Below are 15476 nucleotides of genomic sequence, written 5' to 3' on the forward strand. Positions count from 1 at the left end.
TAATCTCTTCTATATTAAAGATTACATAATCGTCGCAGGATATTTCTCCAATGAAGTTATGAATTAATACTTCATCGTTTATGGTTATTAGTATTCTTCGGTGCCTACGGTGCGTATGAGGTTGATACTCGCGGGACAGATTGTGAGGTTAAGGTTTACGGTGCGGATGTTGTTGTTGGTGGTACTGGTACTGTTGTTGGTTGTGCTGCTGGTTCTGGTGGTGCTACCGGTGCTGCCTGTGATGCCTGCAAATTGTGCATCATATTCTCCAAAGCCACAACTCGAGCACGAAGCTCGTTAACTTCTTCTATTATTCCGGGATGATTGGCGGTTGGTACGAGTGGATGAATAAAGTTTAAAATTCTAGTTATCATATAATCGTTGCGAAATATCCTGGAAATGAGGGTAAAGATAGTGTTTCGAACGGGTTCGCCGGTAAGTGCCTCAGGTTCCTCACCAAGAGGTGAATTCGGTTGGTGGAAAGGATCACCTTCCTCTTGTCTCCATTGATTAAGTTGATTACGAACCCATCCCCAATTCATCCAGAATTGGTGATGACTGATTGGTTGATTCATTCCGGTTACACTGCTTTCGGAACTCAGGTGGAAATTCATATCGGAATCCGAAGAACTCGAATTACTTGCAGAATTCATCTTACACGGTTAGATAAATAATTTTTGATGTGAAATGATTTTCGGATATCGGATGATATTTTAATTACATAGAATACCTTTATATAGTACAAAGGATCCGTAAATTACGGAGAAACTTTCGGAAACTGTCAAGTAAAGGTAACAGTAACAGATACGCTAAGATATTCATTTTGTCTATACACTAGTCATGCAATCCATGCAATAAGGTGTGTCTAGACTACAAATGATAAGCAGGTAATTTTCCACACAAGGAATGATAAGCAGGTAATTTCTAACAAAAAAAATTATAAGCAACAACTTTTATCATGCAGACATGGTCGAAGTCCAGACTCACTAATGTATCCTAACAATAACCGGTTAGACACACTAATGCAAATTCTAGTTCGCTAAGACCAACGCTCTGATACCAACTGTGACGATCGCTCCAAATCCATATGGACGAACACGTCATTCATTGATTTCATTGCGAGGTATTTGACCTCTATGTGATACGTTTTGTAATATTGCATTCGTTTGAAAAGGTATTTCATAAATGAATATACAAATTCCAGGTTTTTTTACATCTGATGATTCCTACGTATAGACAATCACCATTTAAATGGTTTACAATAATACATCTGTTGACAATACAGTCAAAATAAGATACATGGTAATGGTTTGATGAATGCAAGTTTCTTGTATATAGCATGTATGACTCCAAGCACATAACTTGTATCACGTATGAGCAAACAGCGGAAGACTTCTAGAAACCTGAGAATAAACATGCTTCAAGTGTCAACACAAAGGTTGGTGAGTTCATAGTTTTAATATTACACATAATCCGTAAATCAATGTGGATTACAAAAGTTCAGTTGTTTTATTCAAAACGTTTATCATTATGTTTTAAATAAAAGGTGGATCACAAGATTTCAGTTGTTTCATCCGAAACATTTATCAATCGGTTCTACAAAATTAAGCACCCTGGTAACTAAACTTTAATGCTTATATAATTTGTACCCTTTGTATAATCATCTTAATAATACACGCAAACCAACGTGTACGCTTCTCAAATAGCATACGTCCGTTAAAAGGCTAGCGCTCTAGCTCGGATGGGGATATCAAGCCCTATGGATCCATATACTACTACTCGCGCCCACCAGTTCTTATAACCGGCAGTTACTAGTTACCAAAGCTAAGGGATTTTCGGTTCAAACTCGGTGTAGAATTTAGTATGTACTTGTATCCATTGCGTTTAAAATAAAGTGCATGTATTCTCAGCCCAAAAATATATTGAGTAAAAGGGATCATATGAAACTCACGCATATAAATCTAGTATTTTCAGTATTTATAAACAGTCGCATGTATTCTCAGCCCAAAAATATATATTGCAAAAGCAATTAAAAAGGGATCAATGAAACTCACGCATATAAATCTAGTATTTTCAGTATTTATAAACAGTCGCATGTATTCTCAGCCCAAAAATATATTGAGTAAAAGGGATCATATGAAACTCACTGTTTAATATTGATATACATTATTGCAGGAAAGCACGTAGACGCATCGGAGATGATAAACATGAGGTTTGATTCACAAAAATACCCCCGAACATTACCCATAACCTCCATGGCAATAACCCATAATTTCCTTAACTCTATCCCGCTTGAAAACATATTTTGAAAGTGACACGCTCATGACCTAGTCGTAGTATTTTAGGTATAATACTAATAATAATAGATTAATATTAATCTTAATAATAATAATAATAATAATAATAATAATAATAATAATAATAATAATAATAATAATAATAATAATAATAATAATAAATAATAAATAATATTACGGAGTATATATATATTTGTGTATGTGTGTGATTTAAATCGAGCGAAAACACTGGAATTTATAGATGTGGCCTGAAATCTGGAGTCATGCGACTCGCATGGAAATGGCCTTCTGGCCATGCGACTCGCATGAGGACCAGGGACAGCTCACATTGTTTTGGCTCCTAGCTTGTCGACATAATATAAAATAAATATAAATATATAAATAATTAATATAATTATTTATATATTATATTTTATTCTTGTGCATAGTAGACTAGATATTTTTGGTCCGTTGCGTTGGGCGTTTCTTCTTGACTCGGGTCCCGGTTCCGGATTTTCGAACGCCCTTTCGTACGCTGAGAAAACCAGTTCTTTTCGTTTCGTGACTCTTACCTTTGTCAAAATATAGTCTTAAATCATCCATAAACTATACCACTGTAGCAAAGTTAGCAATTCACTGTAGCAAATAGTGATTTTCGAAAACACTGTAGCATTTTGGGTACTGTAGCAATTTGAAAATACTGTAGTAAATTAGTGTTTTACTGGTTCATCTTAAACGCTTTGGTTAACTTATCTAAATATCAATCGAATCAATAAACGAATGTTACTATCGTTTACTAAATAACTTGAAATCATATATATTCAAATAGATATATAAACCAATAAGTTTAATGACCGGTAACATGCAATTAAAACTTTGTTACATTTTCAAGATATAGTATATATATGTATCTATTTACATATAATGGTTCGCGAATCGTTGAGAACAACTGAAGGGTATTTGAATAGTTTAAAATTTTTGAGATTCAGTTTTACAGACTTTACTTATCGTGTCGAAATCATTAATCATTTAAGATTAAGTTTAAATTTAGTCGAAATTTCCGGGTCATCACACAAGGTTAGCAAGTGGGTGACACAAAATCACAAGTTTTGAGCTAAAATTTTCAAATCTGAAACCCACCAAACCCACAAAAAGAATTTGCAAACACCGGTGAAGGGTTATCCCGGAAAACTTATCTAGGGTAAAAGCTAGATTTAATTTTCAAAAGATCCAATTTCCTTAATGGATCTAAACTTTTATAGTCATGTGAGACTGTAAACCACATCGTTACTACCATTGTTTATACCGCCGTAATGAAATCACTGATGTACAAAGTGTGAAGAATAAAGAAGTGATTCTAGTATGTTTTTATTCAAGACTACATTGCTTAAGGACAAGTAACGCTCAAGTGTGGAAATATTTGATAATGCTAAAAACGAACATATATTTCATAACATTATCCCTCAAGAAAGACAAGCTTTTAGTTGCAATTGTTCTATTTACAAGTGATATTCGTTTAAATAATAAAAGGTGAAGACAAAAGACAGATTCGACGAATTGAAGATGCAACCGACCAAAAAGCTCAAAAATACAAAGTACAATCAAAGAGGTTCCAATTATTGATGAGAAACGTCTCAAAATCACAAGAGTACAAGAAGCAAAACGCAAAGTACAAGATATTAAATTATACGCAAGGACGTTCGAAAATCCGGAACCGGGACCAGAGTCAACTCTCAACGCTCGACGCAACGGACTAAAAATTACAAGTCAACTATGCACATGAATATAATATAATATATAATTAATTCTTAAAATTAATATATATATATATATATTATATTATATTATAAAAACCGTCGGCAGAAAAAACAAAAGCATGTGAGCCTCCCTAGCTGGCCATGCGATCGCATGGCCTTGAAGAGCAAAGCTCATGCGATCGCATGAGCCCCTTTTTCAGCTCACATGCCTATAAATTTCGAGCTTTGGTGCATCATTTAACACATCTTTTTCTCTTCATTCATCAACGTATATGTATATATATTATATTATAATTTTAATTTTAATTTTAATTTCTAATAATAAGGGTATGTTAGCGAATGTTGTAAGGGTGTAAGTCGAAATTCTGTCCGTGTAACGTTACGCTATTTTTAATCATTGTAAGTTATGTTCAACCTTTTTACATTAATGTCTCGTAGCTAAGTTATTATTATGCTTATTTAAAACGAAGTAATCATGATGTTGGGCTAATTACTAAAATTGGGTAATTGGGCTTTGTACCATAATCGGGGTTTGGACAAAAGAACGACACTTGTGGAAATTAGACTATGGGCTATTAATGGACTTTATATTTGTTTAACTAAATGATAGTTTGTTAATTTTAATATAAAGATTTACAATTGGGAGTACCTATAAATAACCATATACACTCAATCGGACACGATGGCCGGGATATTTATATGTACGAATAATCGTTCATTTAACCGAACACGGGAATGGATTAATAGTCTATGGAATTATTAAAACAGGGGTGAAATTATGTACAAGGACACTTGGAATAATTGATAACAAAGTATTAAAACCTTGGGTTACACGCAGTCGATATCCTGGTGTAATTATTAAACAAAGTATTAAGACCTTGTTACAGTTTAAGTCCCCAATTAGTTGGAATATTTGACTTCGGGTATAAGGATAATTTGACGAGGGCACTCGCACTTTATATTTATGACTGATGGACTGTTATGGAAAAAAACCAGACGGACATATTAAATAATCCAGGACAAAGGACAATTAACCCATGGGCATAAAACTAAAAATCAACACGTCAAACATCATGATTACGGAAGTTTAAATAAGCATAATTCCTTTATTTTCATATTTAATTGCACTTCTAATTATTGCATTTTTATTTATTGTCATTGTATTTAATTGCACTTTTAATTTTCGCACTTTTTAATTATCGCAATTTTATTTCATCGCACTTTTATTAATTTCATTATCGTTATTTACTTTACGCTTTAAATTAAGTCTTTTATTTATTTAATATTTTACATTAGGTTTTAACTGCGACTAAAGTTTCAAAAATCGACAAACCGGTCATTAAACGGTAAAAACCCCCTTTTATAATAATAATATCACTTATATATATTTGTATTTTTAGAAATTAAAACTAATATAGCGTTAAGCTTTGTTTAAAAGATTTCCCCGTGGAACGAACCGGACTTACTAAAAGCTACACTACTGTACGATTAGGTACACTGCCTATAAGTGTTGTAGCAAGGTTTAGGTGTATCCATTCTATAAATAAATAAATATCTTGTGTAAAATTGTATCATATTTAATAGTATTTCCTAGTAAAATATAAGCTATTTCATATACACCTTGCATAACATCAATTAACACCTAGTTTTATCGTTCATAAATATGTATAAACATGATTTTGAATTCATTTAGTTGAAATTTTTTCAAATTTTCACAAAATTTGGCAATTAAACTAAGTGTAAACCCGAAAGAATTTATAACCCTTCCCCACACTTGAGATCATGCAATGCCCTCATTTGCATGAAATCAGACTATAATTATAAATTCATGAGGGTGATTAGTGTAGGAAAGTGATTAAAAATACCGAGTTTGCAAACATATTATTTTATATCACATTTGATATTTTGCGCCTTGTCGTTAAAATTAGTAGCTTTTGCTGAACTTTAATGTCAGTCTTTGAAAATGCGTTGTTTTACCCTGTTTTGTACATAAGATAAACTACAAACATATATATATATATATATATATATATATATATATATATATATATATATATATATATATATATATATATATATATATATATATATATATATATATATATATATATATATATATATATATATATATATTATAAAACCTTTATTTATTAAAACAATTTAAATGAATAATTTTTTAAAATTTTGTTTCCTTTTACTTTAGGTAGTTTCGGTATGTTTACCTAGTCCGTCCCTCGATAAAATTTAAAATTTGTCGTTTTTAAAGCGATTGTTTTAAAAGTAAAGATTTTTTTGTTTTTTAATTTTTTTTTTGTATACTTTAGATCAATAAAATTAAAAATAATGATAACAAAATTTTTCGCCCCGCCCTCGGTTAAAGCAATTTCGGTTCCATGACCTAGTCTTCAACTTACGATGAATTTTAGAAATCATTTTTTTTTAAACTTAATGAAATAAAGTAAATTTTGTTTTTAAATTCACACAAAACTTAAATTTAAAAAATGCGTACAAAACCTACAAAACAAAAATTCAGAATGGGGGGAGAAAACTAGTTTTTTAGTGTCTGCTAGTGGAAAAAACCAATCAGATTCCATTCTCAGAACTACACAAGAACAGAACAACTAACTCTAGACAACGTTTTCTTTTTAGAACATTTGAATCTCCCGACACTTAGGTAACTGTGGTGTCGAATTTGTGATTAACTTCATCGTCAATTTCTTTTGGACCATAATCAACTTGCATATCTGTGACTTTTGCTTTTAGCCATTGGTCGGATTCCTGTGTAACTTCCACAAATTCAACTAGTTTCGCCTTTTCTTTAGGCGATAGATTGGATACTAACCGGTTACATAACTTAAAGTTCCCCTTGGTTCTAGCATCGCGAATCCGTTTAATAAGTTTCTTCATTGAACTATTAATAACGGGATCTTTTAATTTTGTATCAACAACGGTGTTCTTTGTTATCAGGTCATCATTAAGTGTTACTTCATCTTCCCTACACTTAGGCGTTTTATTATTGTTAAGCACTACTGTTGGAGTTGGTAAAACAACATGGTTCTTACCAATCGTTTTTGTTGGTTCAACGGTTTTGGTTGGTGGAGATTTAGACTTTCGAATCACAAAGGTGACCGATTTGTCACCATCACTAAGTGTCATTCTACCTTCTATTACATCAAATAATGCCCCGGTGGACGCTAAGAATGGTCGACCTAAAATTAGAGGAATGTTTGAGTCCTCTTCTATATCAATGACAATAAATTCGACTAAAAAGGTTAAATTACCCACTTGAATGGGTAGGTTGTCACAATTCCAACTGGGTGCCTAATGGTTTGATCAAAGAGTCGAACACTCATCTTTGTTGGACTTAACTCACCTACTCCTAATCTATTATATAATGAAAGAGGCATAACACTCACACTCGCACCTAAATCTGCTAGTGCATCATACATGACACAATCACTAAGTAGACAAGGAATAATAAATTCACCCGGATCACCCACCCTGGGTGGAGGTTTTGGTGGAACTGTCTTTACCGGGTTTACTTTTACGGTTTTTGTTTCTTGTACTTTCTTATTCTTCTTCTTCTTTCCAGAGGTATCACAAACTTTATTACCTATAGAACTAAGGAGCTCAAAACCTATTCGTTAAGGAGAAATGTTTCCCTACAATTATGTATAGATCATTGGAACTAAGTAACTTTCAGTTAAAAACCGATACCCTCTTCCTCGTATCCATGACCTCATGATTATTTACATGAATCTCGCGTATATTCCAAACCAACCTCTGTTCTGATTATCATCAATTGAGGGATCAGGGAGAAGATGTCTCCTAACCCGCTTTTAAAACTCGCTACGATAGTTGTAAATTTCTTTTAGTACCGTTCGATTATCTAGGCCTCCGCCCGTATTCATAGGCCTCCTGAACCGCGTTTGTAAACTTATCTAGACAAAAATCGTTACCATACTTATAATTGATGTTCTAAACCTATTCAAGTAAAGAAGAAAACAAACAACGTCTCTATCTTACGCTCGAACTCTTGAGAAAAGAGTAACTCTATACCGAATTCTCCAAGTGAGAATTTTGGATAAACGAAGTCAAATTTCTAGACCATGTTGTTAGTGGTCAAGGCATTACAACACATCTTACAATTGGAACCACACGTAATCAGGAAACCCTCACGACTCTGAATTATACTCGTAAAATCTTAGATCTCACCGATTATTACCGCAGATTCATTTTCGACTTTTTCTCGTGTTACTCGTCCTTTAACCCCGTTAACTCCCCCAGGAAAGGACTAAACCTCTCCGTGTCCGAACTTTTAACGCGATTATTCACACCAACCTTACTAGCTAAATTCATGTAACATAATGAAATTCAAATATGGAAATATTTCTACTTGAATGCCCGAAGGGCATACTCTCTCGACTCGAAATCAAGGAAACTGAAATTCGTTATTTTTGCATGAACGATTGGAATACTTAATTATGGATCCGATCAATCTTCTCATCACCACGTACCACGTTACATAACACTGTTATTTCACTATGACCGTCTGATATTACTGGGACCCAAGATAACACACAATCCAAGGATACTTCCTTTCTCTTTGACTTATCGTCCTCATGCTCCTGATACGGACAACTACTACTTGACCCCGAACTATACAACTACATGTTCTATCTCGTTTTCCCACCAGTTCTCAACATTTGACCACTAGATGCGCGATATGGCTACCTCAGGATGTGAGCTCATCCTATTCTAAGTTCTCATTCCACTCCTGTCCTTTCGCTTGTACTTTTGTATAAGGAAACCTTTTATATACTTTCTCAATGGAGAGAGAGACTCATCATGTATTACTAGTATTCACCACGAGGGTGAATAGCCCTGGAAAACGTTCTCTGTAGCTGGTAAGGAACTTGTTCCAATGAACGTTTTCAAACCCTAACTAGCTTGTTCAAACACATCTTAATTCTAATCCAATACGGTGTACCATTCTCGATTATCTCGGATCACAATACTCGTTTCACTTCTAGTGTTACAAGAAGCCTTAGAGACACGTTTAAACATGAGTACCACATATCATCCACAACCAACGGACCAAACAAACGTACGTTTCACATCTTGGAAAGACATGTTACAAACTTATATTGTTGCCTTTAGTTGTCTCCTCTCACACAGCAGTTACCATTCGTGTATTAATGCCGCACTTCCGAAAGCATGTGGCAAGCAAATCACCGGATCCGAACTCATTCAAGAAATAACAGTTGAGATCGTACAAGTCCGAGAAGGACTCGAGACGACCCGTAGTCGCCAAAAGGGCTATACCGATATTCGACGTAAACCTCTCGAATCCCAAGTCAGTAACCGTGTAATATTGAGAACTCGCACCTTGGGAAGGTGTAATCCATTTCGGGAATCAGGGAAAGTTAAAACCGCAATATATTAATCATTTTGAAACCTTGGGGCGTATTGGAACCGCTCCTACCGTTTAGAACTTTCGACTCAATTAAGTTTCCGTTTACCCTACGTTCTATGCAACAAACTTAGAGACGTGTCCTACGGAACAGGAACGTGCTACTCTCCTAGATAAACTTACTATTGATGGAAAACTCCGCTTCATGGGAAACTGGTTGAAATTGTGGATCGTAAAACCAAGTCTTAATACAAACTGAGATCTCGACTGTCAAAATTTGTGGGAATGCCCAAGGACGTATCTTCACTTATTCATAGCATTGACAACACCAGGTCCCGAGTAAGATACAACGACTATTGCTTCCAACTAAATTTCGGGACGAAATTTCTTTTAAGGTGTGGGTAATGTAAAATCCCCCATTTTTCCGTTAAATTATTTTAACGCCCGTCTTTTTATTTTAATAATATCCTCAGTATCTCGATTCGTATCCTCCATTAGCTTACATTCTTAAAATATTTTCGTCATTTGGATTATAACATCTCTCGTTCTCTCGTGTAATTTAAAAATATTCGTTCGGTTAATTCCCGCACCCGATTACAAACTTGAGGGACTAAACTTGCCAAAGTGTCAAAGATTTGACTAGGTCAAAGGAGTCAAACACCACCTCCTCCATTCATTATTTTCATTTTCATTTTCATTTTCTTCTCATACTTTCACATTTTCTCTAAATTCTCCAAACAAAGAATTCATCATCCATTCATGATCTGGCAAGTGTTTCACAAAACAAATTACATATTTGAAATCCTCCCTTCATCTTCTTCGACTTGATACCAATTTCATCTCATTTGGGTAACTTTCTAAAATCACTAGATTTTGTGTTCTTGATGTTTTTGAATTATAAAAGTGTTAATTAGTGTCTATGGCTCGTGTATAACATGAATATATGTTTTGTTTGTTCGATTTATTGATTTGAGTAACTAGTTTGAACACTTGAAAATGGGTTTGCTTAATCTTTGATTTTGGAAGATTAAATATTGTTAAATTGTTAAAGTTCATGTTTTAATTGTGTTACTAGTATCACTAGCTTCGTTATGATGCGTAGGTTGATTAAGAAAACTTCAAATACATGATTTGTGATTTTTGTGAATTTTGATTAGGGTTTGATGAACTTGAAATGAACTTTTTATACTTTGGATGCCATGAAATGTTGTTAGTAAGTGTTTAGTTGTATTGCATGAGTAATTACCTTCGACACGGCATATCACATGTGTGGATTGGATTCCCGAATCATGTAATGCATTTCAAGAACTTGAAACTTTGAAAATGGACCTTGAATGACCACTTGGCGAGAAATCGATTATTGTAAATGATGTTTTCGCTTGATGAAAAGTAGTTAGTTGTGTTCCTTGTCAAAATACCTTTCCGATGATATAAGATACATGTTTTGGTTGTTTGCGGGTCATAAATGGTGATTGTTTGAAGTTAGGTTCGTGCATAAAACTTAAAAACTGCCAGATTTCTCTGCACAGGTAATGGCGCGGCGCGCCATATACCCGCGCGGCGCGCCAATGTAGGCTTTCCAACTTTGTCCATTTTTGGAAAATGTTTGCTATGCTACGCACCTCCGATTCACATGAGACTTGTTCTAACATGCTTATACATGAATAAAAACCTCAGAAAAATAGTTCGGGACCCGACCCGAACGTGTTGACTTTTTCGTTGACTTTGACCGACCAAAGTTTGACTTTTTGTCAAACTTAACCAAATAATTATGCAATCTTTCTAACATGATTCTTTACTTGTATCTTGCATGAAACTTGACAATTTGATTCACATGCTATATAATCGAGTCGTAACGAGCCATAGGACTAATTGAACATCTTTGACCGATCGTGTTTACCGTTATTGATACAACCCTATTTGTTTAGGTCAAGACTAGCTTTGTCTTTGCACGCGTTTACTTGTTGAAGTACTTTATTACTCTTGCACTCAAGGTGAGATCATAGTCCCACTTTTACTCTTTTGAACTTATATCTGGGATGAGAAAACATAAACGTTTCTTCTTAACTAAGCGAACACAAGTACAGGAAAACAAACATTCTACATACGAGTTTAGAACGAAAGCCTCAATTCGATTATCATTAGTTACACTTGCAAGGTGTAAGTGTAGGCGTGAACTTATGTTGTATGGCCATATGGGTTTGACAAACCCTCATCTTGGACGGTTCGCTACCGTCTACGGATGAAATATATTTTCGAGAAACAGTGTTGTTCTAGCACTATTAATGGGGTATCAACGGATGGAACGTTAAGCCTTGATAATTGGGTGCTCGTGAATATTAACTTTTAGAATGTATTACTATTATTTCAACTTTGCAAATCTTGTGGTTCGGCTTACTTTACTTACTCAATTACTTACTTAAACCTATGATTTCACCAACGTTTTCGTTGACAGATTTCTATGTTTTTCTCAGGTCTTTGAACGATATGTGAAACATGCTTCCGCTCATTATTTGATATTTGCATTAGATGTCGAGTATATATGCACTACATGGAGCGTCTTTTGACTTTCTTTAAACTGTGTCGCATAGTATTCACTTGTACTTATAACTTTGTAACGTAACTTTGGATGAACAATTCTTGTAAACTTTGAAACAAATCTTAACTTTTGAAATGAATGCGACATACTTGTGGTCAAACGTTATTTTTAAAGACCTACGACCACGTAACGGGACCTAAGTAGTCGACGCCGTCAATGACGATTTGTAGGGGTCGCTACACCCTCCGCATTTACTCCCCCTGCAGGTTTAGGTACTGCTAGTTGTATGGGTGTTACGGACGGTTTGGAAAAAAATGTTTGACAAGACCCAACTCTAATGTTTTTTTAATTCGTTTTAAAACTGGCTGTTACCAGAGTTAGTTACTGATGTCATATAACATTGTTTTGTGTAATAATGGATTGTAATAATTATGGATTAACTTTAAACTGTGCCATTTTGTAAATATTAATTTGGATACTTTTGATAATTGTTGTCTTCCACTATGTTTTAAAAAAAAAAAAAAATTGCTGGTGTTACATAGTAGGAGTAACTTTGGGTCTTAAAGGACGCAATGTAGTGCTGGAGAGCAAGTATGGTTCTCCTCAAATCGTAAATGACGGTGTGACCGTAGCTAACTAAGTAAATTATTAGTTATTGTAAATTATTATTAACTATATTCTCTTAAGGGGTTGATCCATACACCACTTCAAATTTTCCATACACCACCAAATTAATTATTTAGACATTTTTACCCTTTCTTTTACACTATCAAATTTGTCATACACCACCAAATGAAGGGTATAAATGTCCAAATAATTTATTTGGTGGTGTATGGCAAATTTGAGGTGGTGTACGAATCAATTCCCATTTTGTTACTGACAGTGAAAATGACCGTTGAGTTTGAAAACTTTAAGGTAATGATAACCTTATTTCTATAAAATATGTAATTTTCTGTCTTATTGTTCTAGTTTTATTTTCTGATTTTATGTTGGTGGGACTAGTTGCTTTTGACTGATAAGAAGATTACCAATGCAAAAGACTTATTTGGTGTTTTGAAAGATTATATAAAGGGAGGATACCCTATATTAATTATATCAGACGACGTTAAACGGGGCGCTCTTTCTACTCTTGTACTGAACAAGCTACGAGGTTCACTCAAAATTGCTGCTCTTAAAGTACCTGGATTTGGCGATCGCAAAATTCAATATCTTGATGATATAGAAATTCTTACTAAAGGCAAGTGTTTCTTATGGTATGATGTGCCAATTTGTCTCAATTACTTATTATGGGTCGATTCTGGATGTTATTGGTGACTCAAATGGGTTAAAGAGAACGGGTCAAACCAGTCGATAGTCACCGGAAGTGTGTTCGTCTAAGAGAGCTGCGTTCCTTTAACTCCAACCTGTTTGTTACATGAAGTTCATTTTTTAGATATATAGCATTAATTTAGATAATAATAACGATTTTAATCAACTAACTAATATAGAGTTAGATGTATATTATGTTATTCATCTGAGTGTCATACCTGTTAAAGTGGGTGTTTCATATTCTGATTCAATTTTGCAGTACATCATACAAAGGCATATATAGCCAAAGCCTAAGGGATACAAAAGGGCTAGGCCCAAGCAACATAATAAATGAGCTAACAATCATATCGGCTAACATCCCCCCGCAGTTGAAGCGGGAGTATTGCGGACGCTCAAACTGGATCTGAACTCATCAAACAATACATACGGGAGACCTTTGGTGAAGATGTCAGCAAACTGATATCTGGATGGCACGTGAAGAACCCGTACCTGCCCCTAAGCAACAAGATCGCGAACAAAGTGAATGTCGATCTCAATGTGCTTGGTCCGCTGATGCTGAACTGGGTTAGTAGATAGGTAGAACGAGCTGACGTTATCACAGTATACCAAAGTAGCGGAGGTGAGAGGACAATAAAGCTCGCGGGAAGATTACGGATCCAGCAAGTCTCTACAACGGCATTGGCAACCCCACGGTACTCCGCTTCGGCACTAGAGCGAGAGGGCGTGAGTTGCCACTTTGACGACCATGATAGAAGGTTGTTACCGAGGAAAACACAATAGCCAGAGGTAGAGCGTCTGGTAGTTGGGCAGCCGGCCCAATCAGCGTCAGAGTATGCAACCAAAGTAGTGGGTGATGATGCATATAACTGTAAACCGAGATCACTAGTACCCTTTATATAACGAATGATCCGTCTGAGGGCATGCATGTGCTGTTCTCGAGGATCATGCATGAAGAGGCATATCTGCTGAACAGTGTATGTGATATCTGGGCGAGTGAATGTAAGGTACTGTAATGCGCCTGCAAGGCTCCGATAGAGAGTCGGGTCCTTCACAGGAGGTCCGTGACTAGTAAGCTTGGCACCCGGTTCAACCGGGGTCCTGCAAGGATGACAAGTGGGCATTCCGGCCCGCTCAATAACCTCGGTAGCATATTGCCTCTGAGAGAGGAACATGCCAGATGCGTTGCGGGTGGCGTGAATCCCAAGAAAGTAGTTCAAGGTACCCAAATCAGTCATAGCAAATTCCTTATGTAAGGAAGAAATAATCCGCTGAAGTAAACCTGTAGAAGAAGCAGTCAACACAATATTATCAACATACAAAAGCAGGTAGGCTGTGTCGGATCCCTGGCGATAAATAAAAAGGGATGTATCACAGCGGCTTTGGTGAAAACCAATCATCTGGGCATATCCTGCAAAACGCTGAAACCAGGCGTGAGGGGCCTGTTTAAGGCCATATAAGGATTTCTGCAATAAGCAGACATGATCCGTGTAACGACCCGACTTTTTCGACTTGCTTTTGTGCCTTGTGTTTTAGCAAAACTGCGTATTTGTGCGTACTGTGCTACTTTACACTCTGGAACCTTTATATACATGGTTTACTTTCATTTATATGTTAAACGTGCCTTAGAGTACGTAGGATACAAAACTTGATCACCAGATGCTTTATGACCGTTAGTGTCACTTGACGTTTCGAATAAACCGCGAACTGCGCACACGTTTAACTTTTTTCGTAATCGGAGTATTATGACTACGAAATATTAATTATTATTTTATAATAATAATTACTTGGGTTTTTGGATGCTTAATTATGCGTAGTAATTTAATTATGCTTACTAGTTAGTCTTGTTGGACTTTCTACTTTGTTGGATTTAAGCCCACCCTACTCTAGCTAGTAGCCCATTTATTTAGCCCACTTATTAATTACTAGTGACCCAATATTAAGTAAGACAAATGCCCATTTATTAGAGGGAACATACTAGCATTTATGTCAAGTATTATCCTTAATGTTACATGGGATCCCAACATAAGCACCAACTTTAGGCAACCATTAACCAAAGAGTAACTTTTTGTCCCCCTTTGTCCCCCCTAAAAATCACGGCCATGAGGCCTCCCTCCCACCCTCATTTGCCTATAAATACTAAGCCATTCCATCCATTTAATACTTGCTCTCATTTGTATTTTCAC

General features: G+C 35.4%; 1 protein-coding gene across 1 annotated transcript; it reads right to left on the minus strand.

The window, feature by feature from the left end:
* Positions 1-13685: 13685 nt before the first annotated feature.
* Positions 13686-14690, minus strand: LOC139841643 (uncharacterized mitochondrial protein AtMg00810-like). The gene has a single exon (XM_071831852.1). The coding sequence runs from the start codon at positions 14688-14690 to the stop codon at positions 13686-13688; it is 1005 nt and encodes a 334-aa protein (XP_071687953.1).
* Between the last annotated feature and the right edge of the window lie 786 nt (positions 14691-15476).

This window comes from Rutidosis leptorrhynchoides, chromosome 4 (genome assembly GCF_046630445.1).
Source record: "Rutidosis leptorrhynchoides isolate AG116_Rl617_1_P2 chromosome 4, CSIRO_AGI_Rlap_v1, whole genome shotgun sequence".
Classification (NCBI taxonomy): domain Eukaryota; kingdom Viridiplantae; phylum Streptophyta; class Magnoliopsida; order Asterales; family Asteraceae; genus Rutidosis; species Rutidosis leptorrhynchoides.